At 39.8% G+C, this 18,524-nt stretch overlaps 1 protein-coding gene across 1 annotated transcript in view; it reads left to right on the top strand.

Annotated features, from left to right (window-relative positions):
• Nucleotides 1–18,524, top strand: part of SEMA5A (semaphorin 5A) — a 503,768-nt gene that overhangs the window by 322,085 nt on the left and 163,159 nt on the right. The window contains exons 7-8 of the mRNA XM_063451928.1: nucleotides 885–983; nucleotides 2,754–2,967. Coding sequence (XP_063307998.1) covers nucleotides 885–983; nucleotides 2,754–2,967 — 313 coding nt within the window. The remainder of the gene's footprint in view (nucleotides 1–884; nucleotides 984–2,753; nucleotides 2,968–18,524) is intronic.

Here is an 18,524-nt window from a genome sequence, read left to right as displayed (position 1 = left end):
CAGTGTGATTGCAGCATGTGAGGAAGAGCTCTCTTTGTGTTGCATCTGCACACAAAAAAATGTTAAAATAACACTATAGGCACCCAAACTCTGGAGTTTCACTGAGTTTGACTATGGGAAATGATGCTGTACATCCTCACGATGTCCAGCATCAGAGAAAACCACACAGGAAGCACTGAGGCAATGCTTTCCTATGTGGAAGATCTAATGCATGTGACGTGCATGCACATTAGGTCCCCATTCATTGGATGACATCAAAGGAGGTGGATCATGACCCAGCGCCAATGGACATTGACTCTAGAATCACGTAAGTAAATAAAGGGTTATTTTACATCGCTGGGGCTGAGGAACACATTAGTATTAGGAATATATCTTTGTATTTCTAACACAAAAGAGTTTATTTAAATGTAAAAAACATTTGAGTGAAAATGCTGTGATAGTTGTCTTTTAAAAAATTTCTCAGTAATATTGTAAAAGTCATTTGTGAAATACCAGAAGCCAACTCCTGAATTAGTGAAGCTGGCTAAACTGAGTGTATGCAGTTGTGTTATGAAATAACAATATTGACGGCATAACACAACTCTTGTAGAAAACTAGCTCTAACTATGTTTTAATCGATTCTTTAATCTATCATACTCTCTATCTACTCTATCCTTTATTGTGTGTGTGTGTGTGTATATATACAAATATAGAAATAAAGACATTACATAAAGACATACATTATATTATGCAATGTAATTTGTAATTTCTGTTATGTGATACTCAATATATTGATTCTATTTTCTATCTTATCAATAAATCTAACATTACATTTGAGGAATGTAGTATCTGCTATTATGTTTGAAGAACCTGAAATAATGCATTATTCATTTTTTCTTTTGCAGGATGAATGTCAAAATTATATCCGAGTCTTGCTTGTCAGTGGAGATCATCTGTTTACTTGTGGGACAAATGCATTCACACCCATATGCACAAATAGAACGGTATATCACTTTAAATTAATGCTTTCATACATTTTTATACCTCAACTATTGAAAACATGCTTAACCTCTGAAGACACAAGTCTTCTTTTTTCCATGTCAGGCATATTTTGCCTATTGAACGGTTATTCATTATACACCGGTGAAAATAAAATCCCAACTGCAATGGCAATTCTCATAGCTACTTAAGCCAAATACGGTTGGAATTCGGTCAACCCGAGCATATCTGAAGAATCTGAGGACCAGATGAATTAGGTGTCCAGATTAAAACCAGTGATTTTACATACAAACTTTATACAACGTTTAGGATTTGGAATATTCACAAAGAACTGATATTGAAAAAAATTTGAACTGAATGCATTTACAAATTATTGTTCACTTGTTTTTTTTTTTTGCAAGTAAATTGATAATATGAGGTACTATTTGCCACCTGACAGTGTTAGCAGGCAAATAGTTAAAAACCCTCGGCAATGAGGGTTAACTATATGTCGGCTGGCAGCACTTGCTAGCCTGCCACCACATTAAAAAAGTAAAACAAAAAAGGAAGGTTTTAAAGTTATGCTGATATTTAAAATTTGGGACTGAGCAGCCAATAGGGATGAGGCATGTAAAATAATGGATGGGGCATAATCACCATGTACCACCACCATTTGGCAGTGTGTGGTGGAATGTAAATTTAAAAAAATGTGACAGTTATCTGAAATTCTTATTTAGTTGATTTTTATATTTAGATCAGTAAGTATTTTTTCAATGTGCAAAGCCAAGTGATTCATTAATCTGTCTCAATTCTTCTTCACATATGAGCTTTTAAAATCTTCAGTAAAACCTGAGTGAAACTTGCTGAAAATCTTAGAGAAGAATTGTCAAAGTATGTTCTAATATGAAATATGTGGATGCACCTTATGTTTTCACCCATCCATATTGGAGCAAGTTATGTAGTGAGTGTATGTTCTATTACTGAAAGTTTTACAAGCTAATATGTGGGAAATAAAACAATTACAACAATTACAATAACTTGACTTTGTAAAGTACTCTGGAGTGCTGTTTGTAGCTTATTGTTCAGATAGAGCATTTTGGGATGGATTGGCCTGATGTAGCATTCTGAAGTGTGAACTCTGACCCATGTTTATTATAGGAAACTAAAATGAACATGGTGGGATTATGCAGATCTGAAGCCTCTTTCCATACCTGTTGGTTAAACTGTTAAATGATTAAAAGGACCCAAAATCTCATGTTAGTGACAGCATTTTTGTTAAAAGTATACTAAAGGCACCCTACCACTTCTTCTCAATGAAGTGGTCTGGGTGCAACCCATTACCATTTTACACTGCTAAAATATTGCAGTTCTGTATGAACTGCAATGATTACATTGCAGGATGAACACACCTCTAGTGGTTGCCAGAAAGACAGCCGCTAGAGGCACTTCCTCTGCTATGCCTGAGTCAAACTCGCTTATAGATCATATACTATTCATAAAGCAGCATTTGATTGGTGCAGCACAACATTTCCTTCACAACACTAGCTTCCTAATGCTCCCGTATGGGGAATCATTGGATTGGCTGAGATCAACGGCTATAATGATCACAAAGGAGCCAGGAATGAAACGTACAGAAAATGTTTTATTTTAAACATTGGGGAGAGAGGTAAAATAAACAGCTAGAATAACACTCTAGGGTATACATGTTTGCATATACATGTTTGTATTCCTAACGCTATAGCGGTATACATGTTTAGCATATATATATTGAAATATTTTTTTTGTTCCTCTTACAGCTCAGCAATCTTACAGAAATACATGATCAGATCAGTGGTATGGCACGCTGCCCTTATAGTCCCCAACACAATTCAACAGCATTGCTTACTTCGAATGGAGAATTATATGCAGCAACTGCAATGGACTTTCCAGGAAGGGATCCGGCAATTTATCGTAGTCTTGGAGGCCTTCCACCCTTACGCACAGCTCAGTATAATTCAAAATGGCTTAATGGTATGTTATTGTATTTATCGTATATACATTTATGCTTGAATAGGTGTATAATATTGTTCATCTTTTTTTTTTTAAATTAAATTACAAATTTAGAGGCACAGGACGAGATTGTCTCCAATTTTACTTAACAGAAGATCAGTTATCCATCTGTCAAAAAAAATCCAAAAACCTACAATTGGGGTATACTGCTGTGTTTATGAAATGTAGCTGAACCCAAAGTTGATTTTATTCTCCATTAGCGCACATCAGAATTACAAAATTCAATGTTGTTACGTGTATGAAAAAACTAAAAAATTATCTTTAGAAGTGCATTTTTAGAAGTTTAAGTATTCCACATTTTCCTAATCTGTGTTTTCCATTTAGTTTTTATTCTATATATCAGGTAAAAGTAAATAGAGTATCTGTTTTTTTTTTTTTTTTTATACATTCTTTATTCTTAGCAGTGCATAGTAAAAAACGCAGGCTTGTGATGACATTCAGTAGTAAAACATCACAGAAGGTATCAAAAGATGCATCCTCCTTTTATGTGTTCCACTAGGTATGCTGTTGCTATTTGCGGCAGCAACGCACATACCCAGTGGTGTTAGGGAGCCTCCAGGATGAGGACCTGGAACACCACAGACAGTCCAGAAGGGGTGTGTGGCGAGGTGCCAGTTTGATGTTGATGCAGGTCAGCCTTAGCATGGCCAGGATCAGGGGTATATTTACAGTGAGGCTGACAAGGCATTTGCCTTGGGCGGCACTTTCTGGGGTGCAGCAAAAAAATCCGCCCCAGCCTCTTGTCCTGGGGGGCCCAGGAGCTGGCCATCTGGCCACCTCAGGGCCCCCCGAGGCTGGCAGCGGCGACACTTTCCGGATGTGCGTCGAGGGAGCACTGATCCTCCTGTTCAGCTCCCTTGCATGCACCACAGTAATGCCGTGGCCGGAATATGAGGTCACTCCGGCCCCGGCATCACTATGTGGCATGCGAGGGAGCTGAACAGGATGATCAGTGCTCCCTCGCCGACTGCAGGGATCGGCCGGCCGGCCGCCCGCCCAGCAGCCCAACTGGAACCCAGGGAAAGCGAGAATCCACCCCAGCACTACCAAAGGTAGGGAGGCTGGGAGGATTGAATTTAAAAAATAAATAAAACATGTGTGTTTGTGTTTGTGTGTGTGTGTGTGTCTGTTAGTAAGAGTGAGAGTGTGTGTGTGCCAGTGTGTGTGCCAGTGTGTGTCTGTTAGTGTGTGTGTGTCTGTTAGTATGTGTGTGTCTGTTAGTGTGTGTGTGTGTGTGTGTGTGTGTGTCTGTTAGGGAGTGTGTGTCTGTTAGGGAGTGTGTGTGTCTGTTAGGGAGTGTGTGTGTCTGTTAGGGAGTGTGTTACTATGTGTGTGCATGTCTGTTAATGAGTGTGTGTCTGTTAGTGACTGCATGTGTCTGTTAGTGAGTGTGTGACAAACAGATGCACACACTAGCACATACAAACACAGATACACACACCTTGACACACAGACACACAACAAACATACAAAATACAGCGAAGGGATATATATATGTATATATATATATATATATATATATATATATATATATATATATATATATATATATATATATATATTTTAGTTTAATTCTTTATTTAAGCTTTTTGTTCTTAAAATTTGCATAAGTACAAACCAGTGGAAAAAAAGCTGGGGTAGAGCCAAATTCGTGGTACACTAAGTAACGGGGGTAACCCCAAAAAAGAAAACTGACAAACGAGGGAAATGTACCAGTAGGGACTGGGATGAATCAAAATATGCTCAAATGCGAGTACCATATATCCAGAAAATAGCTGTCAGACTGGGAACTAAATGGTAATAAAAGCAGAAATAAATACATATTATTAAATCTAATAGAAAAAAATATATGTATAAAAAAGTGCTCGTGTACACAAGGTGAACAAGATAATAAGTAATATTACCAGTAACATTAACTAGGAAGGTCCCTATTAATACGGAGACAATCTCAACATTTAGGTCCAGTTTATCTATATTCTTCCAATACTTTACTATTTGAAGCTTAAAAGCTAACAGCATATCAATTGTAATGCATCTAAAATCATCTGGAACTTCAATTATATCTATATGTAGTATGGCAAGTGCTGAATTTAGTTGAATAGTTTTATCCAAAATGGTTGAAATGAAAAAGAATATCTTATTACATTGTTTTACTTTTTTGCATTTCCACCATAAATATATAAAAGTTCCACATTCTTCGTGGCATCTCCAGCACTTGTCGTCATCTCCATGATGCATCTTATTTAAATTGTTGTGAGGTCAAATAACATCTAAATAAAAGTTTGACCTATACTTCCAGTAGGTTTATATTATGGATCACTGTTTTTTTTTTTTTTTAATGAAAAGCCATAAGCAATTTGTTTTCTTCAACATTTATATTACGTAGTCTCTAGTAGAAAGCTATATAAAGGATAGCCCAAAGATAAAAAATAAAACGTGGCTGGAGTATTTTTTTTTTCTATTGTGGCCATGTAAATTATGTAAACCAGGCTTCCCCAAACTCCGGCCCTCCAGATGTTGCTGAACTACAACTCCCATGATTCTGTGAATTAAAAAGCTAAGCTGAGAATCATGGGAGTTGTAATTCAGCAACATCTGGGGGGCCAGAGTTTGGGGAAGCCTGATGTAAACAGATGCAGTGTAGCAGCATAAGAAATAAATAGATTTTAGATCACAGTTGACAAGCAACGCATATGAAATAAACAATTCATTACTTGTAATTCCTGCCGTGTGATATACCTGCTAGAATGTGAATGTGCCCTGCAATATGTGGGTTGCACAATTAGAAAGTTGCACTATGAACAGATGAGCACATTAGAAATATTTTTTTTAAATGTGTAAAAAATGTACAGATTCTGTTGTGGTTATAGGTTTACCTGTTGAATTTTGTAATCTATCATATTTATGAATTAATGTATCTCGATGTGAAGTGTTCAGCGTCTCCATGCACAGAGTGGAGGTGCTGAACGTCATAGTTGTGCTCTTAGGCAACAATTCCTACGCCATCTAGAGGTGTTTGTATGCAGCAATGTAAATGGTACATTGAAAAGTCTGCAGAGACAGGTTATATACACCAGAACCACTACATTAAGCTGTAGTGGTTCTGGTGACTATAGTGATCTTTAACATACAATGTATATGTATTTATACACTACTATTTATAGTGGTCTGCGTTATGCAGAGTAACATATTACCTAACTTGCAACTCTATGTATTGTACTATATATGATTTAGTTGGCAAACAGCAAATTGAAAATCATATTGCAGTACAAACAGACATGTTGGATATATTGTCCCAAACAGTTATGAAGTTTCCATCTTGGTTTTAATTAACCACAATTAACTGTTTAGCGAATAGCCCACTAAATCTGTTTTGTATTTATATCATTTTCTTGAAAAAAATGTGTGCTCTTTTTCTTTGTTCTAAAGTATGCAATATGAGAAAAACACAAGCATTGTTACTGGGAACTGATTTTTCTTGTGCATTATTTTGACTTTTGAGAAAAGATATTAATTTTAATTATTTATGTTGACCTTTAGAAAATCAGGTGTGTTGTAGGAATTATATTTTCTCTTGGTAGTGCTGTTTTTATGACAAGAACAAAAAAAGAGCAAACGGTTCAAAGGAAGAAAATGGCAATTTGTTTTTAAAATATGACAGCTATATATATAACGCTTTGTGGAAAAGACATGACTCATAAGGTTCTGACATTTGCCGTTTTTCTTTTTTCTACGTATAGTGGTAAACATCTGAGCTCCACTGGTAATTAAATTACTAAATTTACATTAAAAATGGACTATAACAATAACATGTATAACAGTTTTGTATCTGTCAATGCATTTATTGTCTTTCACTTATAAACATAAACATTTGTGGATTGGCCAGTTCCCGGTAAATGAGTGGTAAACTAAAAAAGTCACACAACATAGAAAGGTTATAATGTGATCTATTTAACAAAATGTGAGTTAGCTACCTATTGTAAAATAGGTAAACACAGTATTTGTGTATTCATCTGAAAATGAGCATTCAGAGGAGCAAATAAAACAGAAAAATACCAGGCAAAATTGTATTTGCAGTTTTTTTAAAATAGTATAGAATAAAATTTTAAAATAGGTAAATGAAAAATTGTTAGCAATAATATGGTTTCCTAATATTTCAACATTCCAAAAAATAGCACAAATGTTGTCTAGTGGTTACAAGTGGGCACTAATTATGAACAAAGTAAAAATTTTTGCAATGTATGATAAGGCAAAGACTGTGAACTTATAACATTTGGGTTGTAGAATTAGACATTTTTGTGATGGATATATTAAAAGTAGTAGCAAGGCTGTAAGCAGAAAAATCAAAGCCTTGTTCTCTCGTTGCATAGTCTATTTCCAACAAGAACAAATTGAACCTTTGTTCTACTGTAGTGTGTTTTATATCTAGTAAACTATGTAGTGCTATTTCTGGCTGAATACCAGGCACAGTAACATTCAAAATATCGTAATGTTCTGTCTTATTGTTATCTTTGTTCTACAGCATAGTTAACACAAATTATGTGTTGAGATCTTTCATCAACAATATTGAATGCTAACAATAAAATCAGAGGTAGACTAAAAGGAAGCACATTGCTATTTAATTCCATTATTCTGCTAAAGTTAGCATTTTTGAAGTTTAACGTATTTAAGTAATCTAATCTACCATCCACTCACCCATCCATCCACCCAGCGATTCATCCTTCTTATATTCTACGTAATTTAACTGACATATTATAGTTACTAGTTTCCATAATTCATGGAGATTTCATCCCTGGTAATTAAAACAAAATCCACAGTACAAATTACAGGCACTGATGGAAATTTCTCATAGGTGTTGAACAGCTTAACTTTTGTTTCATAACAACACCAACATTTCAGTCCCAGCATGGATTTTTACCAAATGTTGTAGAATGGTATTTATTTTTTTAATAGAATGGTTAAACAAAGAGAGGGTGAAAGTGAGAAAGAAGATTTGTGACATTAAGCCCAACATCATCACCAAAGAGCAGTGACGTACCTACCACGGTCGCAGAGGTAACCGCTGCATTGGGAGTTGGGAACGACACACATAAAGGGCCTGGGAGCGTTGGGAATGAAACACATGAAGGGCCTGGGAGTGTTGGGAATGACACACATGGAGGGGCTGGGGGGAGGTGAATGGCACGCATGGAGGAGCTAGTTGGAGGTGAATGACACGCATGCTGGGAGGAGATAATAACATGCATGGAGGAGCTTGGCAGTGCTAATGACATGCATGTAGGGGCTGGGGGGAGGAATGACAAGCAAAAAGGGGCTGAGAGGAAATGAGACGCATGAACAATGGAGGGGCTGGGGAGGAACATAGACGCATGGAGGGGCTAGGGAGGAATGAGACGCATGGAGGGGCTATGGGGGAAGCAATGAGACACTTGGGGGGAAGGGCAATTTTCATGATGGGGCCCAGTGATTAAGTCAGCCTTCATTTTATAAAAATGTTTGCCCACCCCCTCCCCGACCCCTCACATGCAGAAAGAACAAGAAGGAAGGAAGCAGGGGAACCAGAGGAGGAAAGAAAACAAAGAGGGGTACAAATTAAGTGGATACTCCTATTGAACCTATAGGGATTTTCAATTTATCCAAAAAAACATTTGGATAAAGATCATATTACACTATTAACTAAGGGCCTTAAGTTTGCCCCAACAAAAAGTTTGTATAAATTTCAGTTTTATGTAGATTTAAACACGTTTACGAGAAATCTTTGTCTTAAGAAACATTTTAATAAAATAGAAACACCTATAGCCATTACAACACAGAGTGATACATATACTAAAGAAATATCACATACCACCTTGAAATAAAGATCGTCCTTTTACCTCAAATGGCTGATGTCAGAAGAGATGACCACTTTTCAAAACATGGTCAACTCGGATATACAAAAACTGAATCCGATGAATAGATTTAAATCTAACTTGACCCCAGGGGAACACACAGCTTTAAAAGATCTAAAACAGGATACAAATATTGTAATAAAGCCAGCAAACAAAGGGGGGAGGTGGGTATTATGGATTGTGAGTACTATATGAAAGAGTCATATAGACTTCTTGATGACAAATCTATATATAGAAAATTATCACATAATACTACACTAGAGATAATGAAAAAAGTCCTAGACCAAATTAAAGGGACACTCCAGGCACCCAGACCACTTCTGCCCATTGGAGTGGTCTGGGTGCCAACTCCCACTACTCTTAACTCTGCAACTGTAATTATTGCAGTTTTTTATAAACTGCAATAATTACATTGCAGGGTTTACTCCACCTCTAGTGGCTGTCTACTAGACAGACACTAGGGGGCACATCCTTGTCCACAGCACAGAAAACTAGAGCGCTAGAGCGCTGTGTGAGGACCTCCAGCGTTGCTCATTTCCCCATAGGAAAGCATTGAAAAGCATTTTCAATGCTTTCCTATGGGGAGCGCTAATGCGCATGCGCGGCATTGCCACGCATGCGCATTAGGTCTCCCCGGCCAGTGGACGGGATCAGTCTCGCCCACCGGCCAACGCAATCACTGGGAGGAGCGGCGGCGGAGGAAGAAGCTGCGGCGTGGGACATGTCGCTGCCTCTGGTAAGTGACTGAAGGGGTTTTCACCCCTTCAGCTACCGGGGGATGGGAGGTGGGAGAGGGGACCTGCAGTGCCAGGAAACAGATTGTTTTCCTGGCACTGGAGTTTCCCTTTAATAGAGGATTTCAAGACAGTGGTTTATTTTTTATCCTTGACAATTTTTATTAAAGTTTGTCAGGGGTACAGAAGAGAAAGGGGGAGTAGGGAAGCAGTGGCAAACAATTTACATATCACATACATCTTGTCTTGATAACATTCCACATGGATATTTAGCTACAACACATTGATAAGTAATCTCGTGATACTGTAGACGGTTTCACTATTTTGTATTACCCAGTGCCCAAATGGGCTCGTGCGTGACCCTGTAGGGTGTTTATTCGTCCGTGCGTGGTTGTAGCAAAGGGGTTTAAAGTTTTAGTGTCCTTATGCCACTAGGAAAGGTAAACTTGGAGTGGCTTTGTGGGAATGGGGGAAATGTAAAAGAAAAAGGGGGGAGGAGAGAAAAGAAGAAGAGGAGGGGGGGGGGGGTGGGGGGGGGATTTACCAGGTATATGACTGCTGGTGGCTTCTTCTGCAGGACCATCAGTTTTTCTCGCACAATTGTTGTGAGTTGCAATCTAATCATTGTTGTTCGTGATGCCTATAGTTGTACACATTGAGCTATAGTTTACAATTTTATGTTTTGAGGGGCACAGCTGTCGATCCGTAGATATGTGCCGCTATTGTCTCATTTGGAGGGTTTATCTTTATTTTCCATGTATGATTGCCAGGCTTTCCAAGCCTGTGGCCAGACTTTTTTATGGTTATCTGATCGTCTGGCTGCTAGTTCGTAACGTTTGGTTGTGTCTATTGTCTGTATGCATTCTGATATCGTAGGTGGGATATTCGATTTCCAATGTCTACTGATGACTGTCAGTGCAGCCAGAAGTATATGGTAAATTAAATATTTTTGCCTGCTCAGCAACCCTGTGGGAAGAAGTTGGAGGAGGTACGTTTCTGGTTTACGGGGTAGTAGTATTTTTGCGCTGTCTTGTATAATGTTAGTTATAGTAACCCAAAATGGTTTTAATGAGGGACAGTTCCACCAGATGTGGAGCATCGTGCCTTTGTGCTGTTGGCATCTCCAACATAGGTCTGATGCCTGTGGGTATGCGTTTTTTAAGCGTGTGGGTACTAGATACCACCTATATAAAATTTTCCGGGTTAGTTCCATATGTGATATGCATTTGGATAGTGTGGGATGTGCGAGGAGGATCTCTTTCCATTGTTGCTCATTCAGAGCGTATCCGAATTCCCTTTCCCATGCTCTAATAAATGAGAGCTTTGCGTGGTCTTTTGGAGGGTGCATCGTTTGATATAATATCGATATCAGCCTTTTGGGGGTTGAGAGACGTGAGCATATCTTTTCTACCATCGTCAGCTGTAGCCCCTGTACATTATGAGTTCCTGTCAGAGTTTGCTTGCGGAGCCATGATTGTAGCTGCATGTAGGGGAATGAAGCAGCTTGAGGCAGATTATATGAGGTTGTTAAGTCAGTGAGATGTCTAAGCGTATTTTCCCGAAGTAGCTGGTGTAGATGTAACACTCCATGCCGGTGCCACATGGCATAATTGAAGTTTGGTATCATGTAGTGCAGTGCTTTTATAGGCATGGCGGGTGATATTTTGCCCGTCCAACCCATAGTGCGGCAGTATTTGTCCCATATGGACAGAGTAAGGGCTGTGGTCGGGAGCAGTTTAGTCATGGTTGGTCTGTGGTTTTGGGGAAGCCATGCTAGTATATTGATGGGTATGTTGTGAGAGTGGTGCGCCTCCAGTGACATCCATTGGGTTGGGTGATCTCTGTTGCAGGCCACTAATAGGGGGCTTAAGACGGCCGCCCTGTAGTAGCTGTCTAGGTTGGGTACTCCCATTCCCCCTTGTTTACGTGGCATGTATAGTGTGCTTTTCGCCACTCGTGCTTTTTGTTTGTTCCATATAAAATTTAATAGTACCTGTTGGGCCTCATGTATAAATTTGAATGGTATTTTTATGGGTAGCGTCCTAAATAGGTATTGTAATTTGGGCACTATAATCATTTTAAGTGCAGCAATTCTTCCTGACCAGGACATGTATTTGCTCTTCCAGCTGAGCAATACATTTTTTATTTCAGTCAATTGTTTCTGATAGTTTGTTTTGTAAAGGTTTGCTAGGTTTGGGGTGATGTTAATTCCTAGGAACTTCAAATGGTCGTTGCGCCAATCATATTTGAAGGAAGTGCGTAGTCTCTGCAAGTCCTCCGTTGGGATATTTATACCCATTGCTTGCGTTTTGCTTATGTTGAGTTTGTAATAGGAGCATTTGCTATATTGAGTTAGTGTATGGTGAAAGTTAGGTAAGGATATGTGTGGTTGCTCCAAAGTCAGAAGGATGTCATCTGCGAAAAGTGTGAGTTTGTGTTCCTCTCCGTTTTTTGTGATGCCGTGAATGTTGGGATTGTCTCTAATAAGTTGTGTAAGGGGTTCCAGGGAAAGTATATAAAGGAGGGGTGACAATGGACAGCCTTGTCGCGACCCATTGGTGATGTGGAATTGTTTGGAGCTAAATCCCCCATTAGTGACTTTCGCCGTTGGCCTAGAGTATAGGGCTCCTATCAGCCTTAAGAAAGTGTCCGGGAAGCCGTATTTGATCAGGACAGCTTGGAGGAAGGGCCAGTGCAGCCTGTCAAAACCTTTTTAAGCATCAAGTGACAGCATGATGCACTGGGCCCCGCCCCTGCGCTGCCCCTGAAGTAGATCCAGGACTTTTCGAGTTCCGTCTGCTCCCTGCCTACCACTAACGAATCCTACTTGGTCTTCATGAATTAGGGTTGGGATGATGTTCGTCAGTCTGTTGGAAAAGATTTTAGCCAATAATTTAATGTCTGTATTAAGCAAGGAGATTGGTCTTAGGTTTTGGCTCTTAATGGGGGGTTTCCCTGGCTTGGGTAACGTGGCTACATGTGCCATCAGCATTTCTTGGGGTATGTGACCTGTCGTGAGGACGTGATTAAAGGTTTTTTCTAAGCATGGGGTGAGGGTCGTCGCCATTGTTTTGTAATAGGAATTTGTGAGTCCGTCGGGTCCCGGTGATTTGCCATGGGGAAGTGAGTGTATAGCATGTTGTATTTCCTCTTGTGTGACTGGGTTTTGTAGTATTGACAATTGTTGGTTTGTTAATGTTGGGAGTGAGGACATTTGTAGGAAAGTTTCAATTTCCTTAGGTGTGGGTTGGTGGAGGTCAGGATCATCTTTGAGATTGTATAGTGTATGGTAGTAGTCTGCCATTGTATCGTTGATGTCCTGTGGGTTATGAATCTTAGTGCCTTGGGTCGAGAGCAGGAATGGGATTTTAGCATTAGACTGTTTTTGACGCAGCAGGGCCGCTAGATGTTTGCCTGCTTTATTGCCCTGTGAGTACGAGGTTTGTTTCAGTTTGTGTAATATGTGTGCAGTTTTGGAGATCGCTACATTGTTAATGCTTGTTATGGTGTCTTGGATTTCCTTTGCAAGTTGAGGAGTGGGGTTTGTTATATTTGCCGCTGTTTTGTCTCTCAGGGTGCACAGCATATCCAGGTGGTCCTGCTGCGCCTTCTTATTGAGATAGGAGGCCCTGCTAATGAGAAGCCCCCTGATGACCGCCTTATGGGCTTGCCACACGGTGGTTGGTTGAACATCTGGTGTATCATTTATTTGGAAATACGTTGATAGGGCTTCTGTTAGTGTTTTGGAGAATGCCTGATCATTTAGGAGCGAGTCATTTAATCGCCACAGTGGCCTTCCTCTGTGTTGGTATGCCTCAGTCAGCCTTACTACTGTTGGGGCATGGTCTGACCATGTGATATCTTTAATCTCACTGTTTGTCAGTCTAGGGAGTAATGTGCCTGTTAGGAAAATGAAGTCTATTCTGGAATATGATTTATGTACGGCGGAATAGAAGGAAAACGATTTCTCAGAAGGATGGCCTAATCTCCATGAGTCATAGAGACCATAGTCCCCTAACAGTTTAGTAATTGCTTTGCTTTGTGTCTTGAGTGTTTTATGTCTAGGTGTTGTGGGTTGCAGTGTAGTATCCATATTCGGGTCGAGGGGATGATTTAGATCTCCACAGAGAACAAGTGGTGTAGATTGGGTAGACGGGAGTGCAGAGAGCACCTTGTGTAAGAAATTGCGTTGGTGGATATTGGGAGCGTAGAAACTGACTATGGTATATTGCAAGTTATTAATGAGGCAGTGCAGTATGACATATCTACCATGTTTGTCCTTGGTTATGCTTAGTGTTTCAACTGTTAAGGAGGAATGAAGAAGGATTGAGGCCCCTCTCGATTTAGAGGAGTGGGTTGCGTGATATTGGTGAGGGTAGTGTTGTGTGCCGAAATTGGGTACCCTGGAATTGACAAAGTGGGTCTCTTGTAGGCAGACGATGTCCGCCTGAGTTTTCTTGGCTTCCTCTAGCACCATACGCCTCTTATGTGGGGTGTTCAGTCCCCTGCAGTTATGTGAGTATATGTTCATATGATGGGTAGATGATACAGAGTGCTCGTTTGCAATGCCGCATTGTCTATAGAGGAATGCGGGATGAGTAAAATTTGTTTGGTGTGCTCCATGGTGTGCACTTGCGTATTTACATTGTTATACCTGGGTTCGGGAGTTTTAGGAGGGATGTGGAGAAGGAAGGGTAAAAAACTAAGTATATACAATGGGACCCAAACATGGGTCATGGCATTGTGGCCTCGTGCCACGGGGGAAGGACGCTGCATCGGCGTCTCTGAGTGAATGGCCGTTGGGCTCTCTTGTTTACATGTTGGTTATGTCTCCACAGATCTATGGTATACATATTGCTCTATTGTGCTGGCTGGTGTACACTAGGGGAGGGTGAACCTGTCACAGACGAAGGTTTAGTGGAGCGTTTTGCAGCTTATCGCTCTAATCCTCTGCATCATTTTCTCCTCCACTATGTTTGTGTTCGCGGTATTTTGCTATCGCATTACATGCATATCCTAGCTTGCGGGAGCATACTGTGATGCCGTTGGGATGTGGGTAGTATAGTCACCTTGGGCAGGGCTTGTAAACTATGGCACCCTATGTGCGCATGGCGTCACAGGTTTATCACCGTTTTGTGCTTTCGTTTTATAACATGCAATTTTTCCCCTACAACAGAGGGTGTTCATGCTAAGTGTTGTGACAAATATGTGCCTGTTGAGCATTCTTGTGGGGAACCGTTATTCCTTAGCAAGCATTCAAATACATTACATGCATCATTTTATACATATTGACCTGTGTATCAGCACAATCATAATATACCCTGCGCAGTTATGGACTACTCTCTTGGTACATATCTAGCAGTATTAAGTACCGTAGTGGGGTGAGCAGCAGAGGCGCCCCAAGCTGCTGATCCCGTCTCCATCTGTATTATATAGGTCCCCCTTATTACTCTGTAGTCAGCATAACAGTTATTTATAAGGGACCCTCACCCGCCAACATCTAATAGAGCATGCACATTATATATTAGTTGTATTAGGGATAAATTGCTTAATCAAAGCAGATATCTTCATATAACTTAACTAGTAACTTATAAACACAGATTAAAGATAGATAGTATCATCTCACGTGTCTCCGGTAATGGCCTTAACGGCCTAGTTCTCTGGAAAGTTTATGGAGATTTGTTCCGCACTGGGACTTGGCGCCATTCCGGGGTTAGGCGTTCAGTTGGGCTCGCTTGAGTCGTAGGTGAGTTTGATGGGAGCCCCCATTCTCTCAGTAGTCGGGTACCTTCATCCGGCGTGTGGGCCAGTTTGAGCTCGCCGTTCTTAGTGATTAAAAGTTTGGTGGGGTATCCCCATCGATACCTGATCCCAGCGCGACGCAGCTCCTCTGTCACCGGGTGGAATTCTCTTCTACGTCTGAGGGTCGCCGTGGATAAGTCAGCCAAAATCTTGATCGTTGTATATGTCGCAGGCGGTTCTGTACGGCTTCTGCTGGCGCGCATCACTGCCTCTTTTATATGGTAGTAATGTGCCCTCAACAGTACATCTCGTGGGACGGAGTCCGGTAGGTTTCGTGGTTTGGGCACTCTATGTATTCGGTCGATTAAGAACATATCCGTAGGTATGTCTGGGGCATACGCCCGTAATAGGCCCTGTACATAGGCTTGCAGGTCATTCGGCATGATGGTCTCTGGGACGCCTCGTAGCCTGATATTGTTTCTCCGTGAGCGGTCTTCAGCATCTGCCATGCGTGCTTCCATCGTTTCTATTTTATGTTCTAGCCTCGTTACATGGTCGGCCATGTCATTATGCGCAGTTGCATACTCGCTTAATTTAGTTTCCACATGCGTGGTTCTGTTGCCAATGTCCTGGACTTCTTTGCGGAGCTGTCCTATGGAGGATTGCCATGTTTGTATAAGTTTGTCAGCCATAGTATTCATCGCTTCATCCAGGTATGCTTTAGTCAGGTTTTCTTGTATTTCACGAGCTGTGCCTGTAGTCAGGAGATTTCCCGCCGTTAGGTCGTCGGCGCCATCTTGGGTCGGGCCGCGCTCGATTTCTGGACAGTTTACATTTTTATTGGCGAAAAAATTCAATTTTTCAGCTTTCTGTGTGTTCTTCTTCCCTTTTGTGTTCGCCATCCCGTGTTTTTGGGGAATTTCCTAAGCTCTGGGAGACGATGTCTTCGGATTTTGAGAGCCCGGGTGCCGGAGCAAATTCCTATGCTGCCAGGTTGCTCGGCGGTCGGCCACGCCCCCAAGACAGTGGTTTAAATGTTTAAGAAAGGTACTATATATGAATTAAATTTGAGAGGATACCTATTTTTTTACTTCCTTCCAAAATTACACAAGGACAGATTTAACCCCCCAGGGAGTCCCATCATTTTGGGGATTAACTCCATATCCTGTAGACTCTCAGAGTATGTAGACTGTATATTACAGCCTTTGGTAAAAATGTGCCCATCGTATCTAAAAGATACGACTAGTATTCTAAAGTAGCTACACAAAATAAAATGGCAAGATGATTTCCTCTTGGTCACAGCGGACGTATCTGCCTTATACACTATCATTAGGCACGAATTAGGGATTAAAGCTATAATTCACTATTTAAATAATGTGTCTCCTTATCTGGATAGCAAAATTCAATTTGTTTTAGACTCTATTAAGCTTATTTTAGAGAATATTTTTTTTTTGGTTTAATAATGAGTTCTATCTTCAGGTTTGCGGCACAACTATGGGCACCAAGTTCACTCCCAGCTACGCCAATCTCTTCATGGCTCACTGGGAATATTTCCATGTGGGAGAGGGAAGTGGTTGGGAGATGAACTTGGTGCTATACAAACGTTATATTGACGATCTGTTTATTATCTGGAAAGGGGGAGAAGAACTTCTGCACTCTTTCATTGAATATATTAATTTAACCCCTTAAGGACCAAACTTCTGGAATAAAAGGGAATCATGACATGTCACACATGTCATGTGTCCTTAAGGGGTTAAACAAGTGGGGCATCCAATTAACCTTTAATTATAGTGCGAAGGAAGTCAACTTCCTGGATCTAACTATATATGTGGAGGACGTAAAAATGTAAACTAAGTCCTTTTTTAAATCCATCAATGTAAATGGTTATATAGAAACCAGCAGTTGCCACTATAGCCCCTGGTTGGAGAATATACCAAAAAGTCAACTAATTAGAATCAGAAGAAATTGCACCAAACAAAGTATATTCATTCAGCAAAGCCAACGCATTATAGCAGATTTTAGAGAACGAGGATATCATAACGACATTCTACAGAGTGCTGTGGAAGACACACTTCTGTTAAACAGGATACACTAATAGAGTACAAAACTCAAGGTGAAAGAAAGCAGGAAAATGATGTACCATTTATTTGCCAATTCTCAGGGATTCAGAATCATAAAGTCAGAAACATAATCTCAAAACATTGGCATTGGCTATTAAAAGACCCAGCTCTATCAACTTTTGGGTACAGAATATGAAAAGAATTCTAACCGATAGGATTCCAAATACTGATAAAAAGAAACATTTGTTAAATCAATTAAAGGGATTCTTCAGATGCAGAAATTGTAATGCATGTCATAATACCCATAGTAAGAAACAAGGCACTGAAGAATTTAGGGCCAATGGACGAATATATAAGATAAAAGACCTCATAACGTGCAATTCAACCAATGTAATTTAAATGTTAACTTACCCCTGTGGGCAGAACAACTAGACAACTCTGCATCAGAATATGGAAACATGCATATAATATTGGATAAGATATTAGATTGATTCTAATGGTTTTCCAGGAGTAATTTAGGATACATATTTTGTACAATAAAAACTGATAAAATACTCCTAGAAAAGCAATGCTTATATGCATTAAGATTCCCAATTATTGCACGTGTTAGCCTTATTCACCAAAAATGTTAAAAGTACGGGTTGATAAAATAAAATAAAAAATTTGGTGTTTAATAAAAATGTTTCTTTAAAGTCCACAATATTTGCAACTTGTATAGTCTTTGTTGGATACAATTGCATAAATAGTTTGTATCAATGTTAGCTAACAGCAGTTATCTTCAGTTACTGTATTAACTGGGGTATATCTGCTAAACAAGCAATTTTGATATAGTACAAAAAACAAAAAATGGTATATATATGTAATTGTGTACACGGTTTGCGGTAAGTGCCGGAAACAATAACAGGACTCCAGAAGTTGGAGAGGAGGAAATTTTATTTCAGGAATTAGGTTGCACAGAAATGAGGTGGATATTCAAATTAAATACCCTCACCCTTTACAGCCTCAACAACGATTTTGAGATCTGTCACTTTCTCAATTGAACTATCTTTTTTAAGACATCAAAAGAAATTTAGATATACATAATGTAATTTTGT

Source organism: Pelobates fuscus, chromosome 4 (assembly GCF_036172605.1).
Source record: "Pelobates fuscus isolate aPelFus1 chromosome 4, aPelFus1.pri, whole genome shotgun sequence".
NCBI lineage: Eukaryota > Metazoa > Chordata > Amphibia > Anura > Pelobatidae > Pelobates > Pelobates fuscus.
This window is presented reverse-complemented; position numbering and strand designations above follow the sequence as displayed.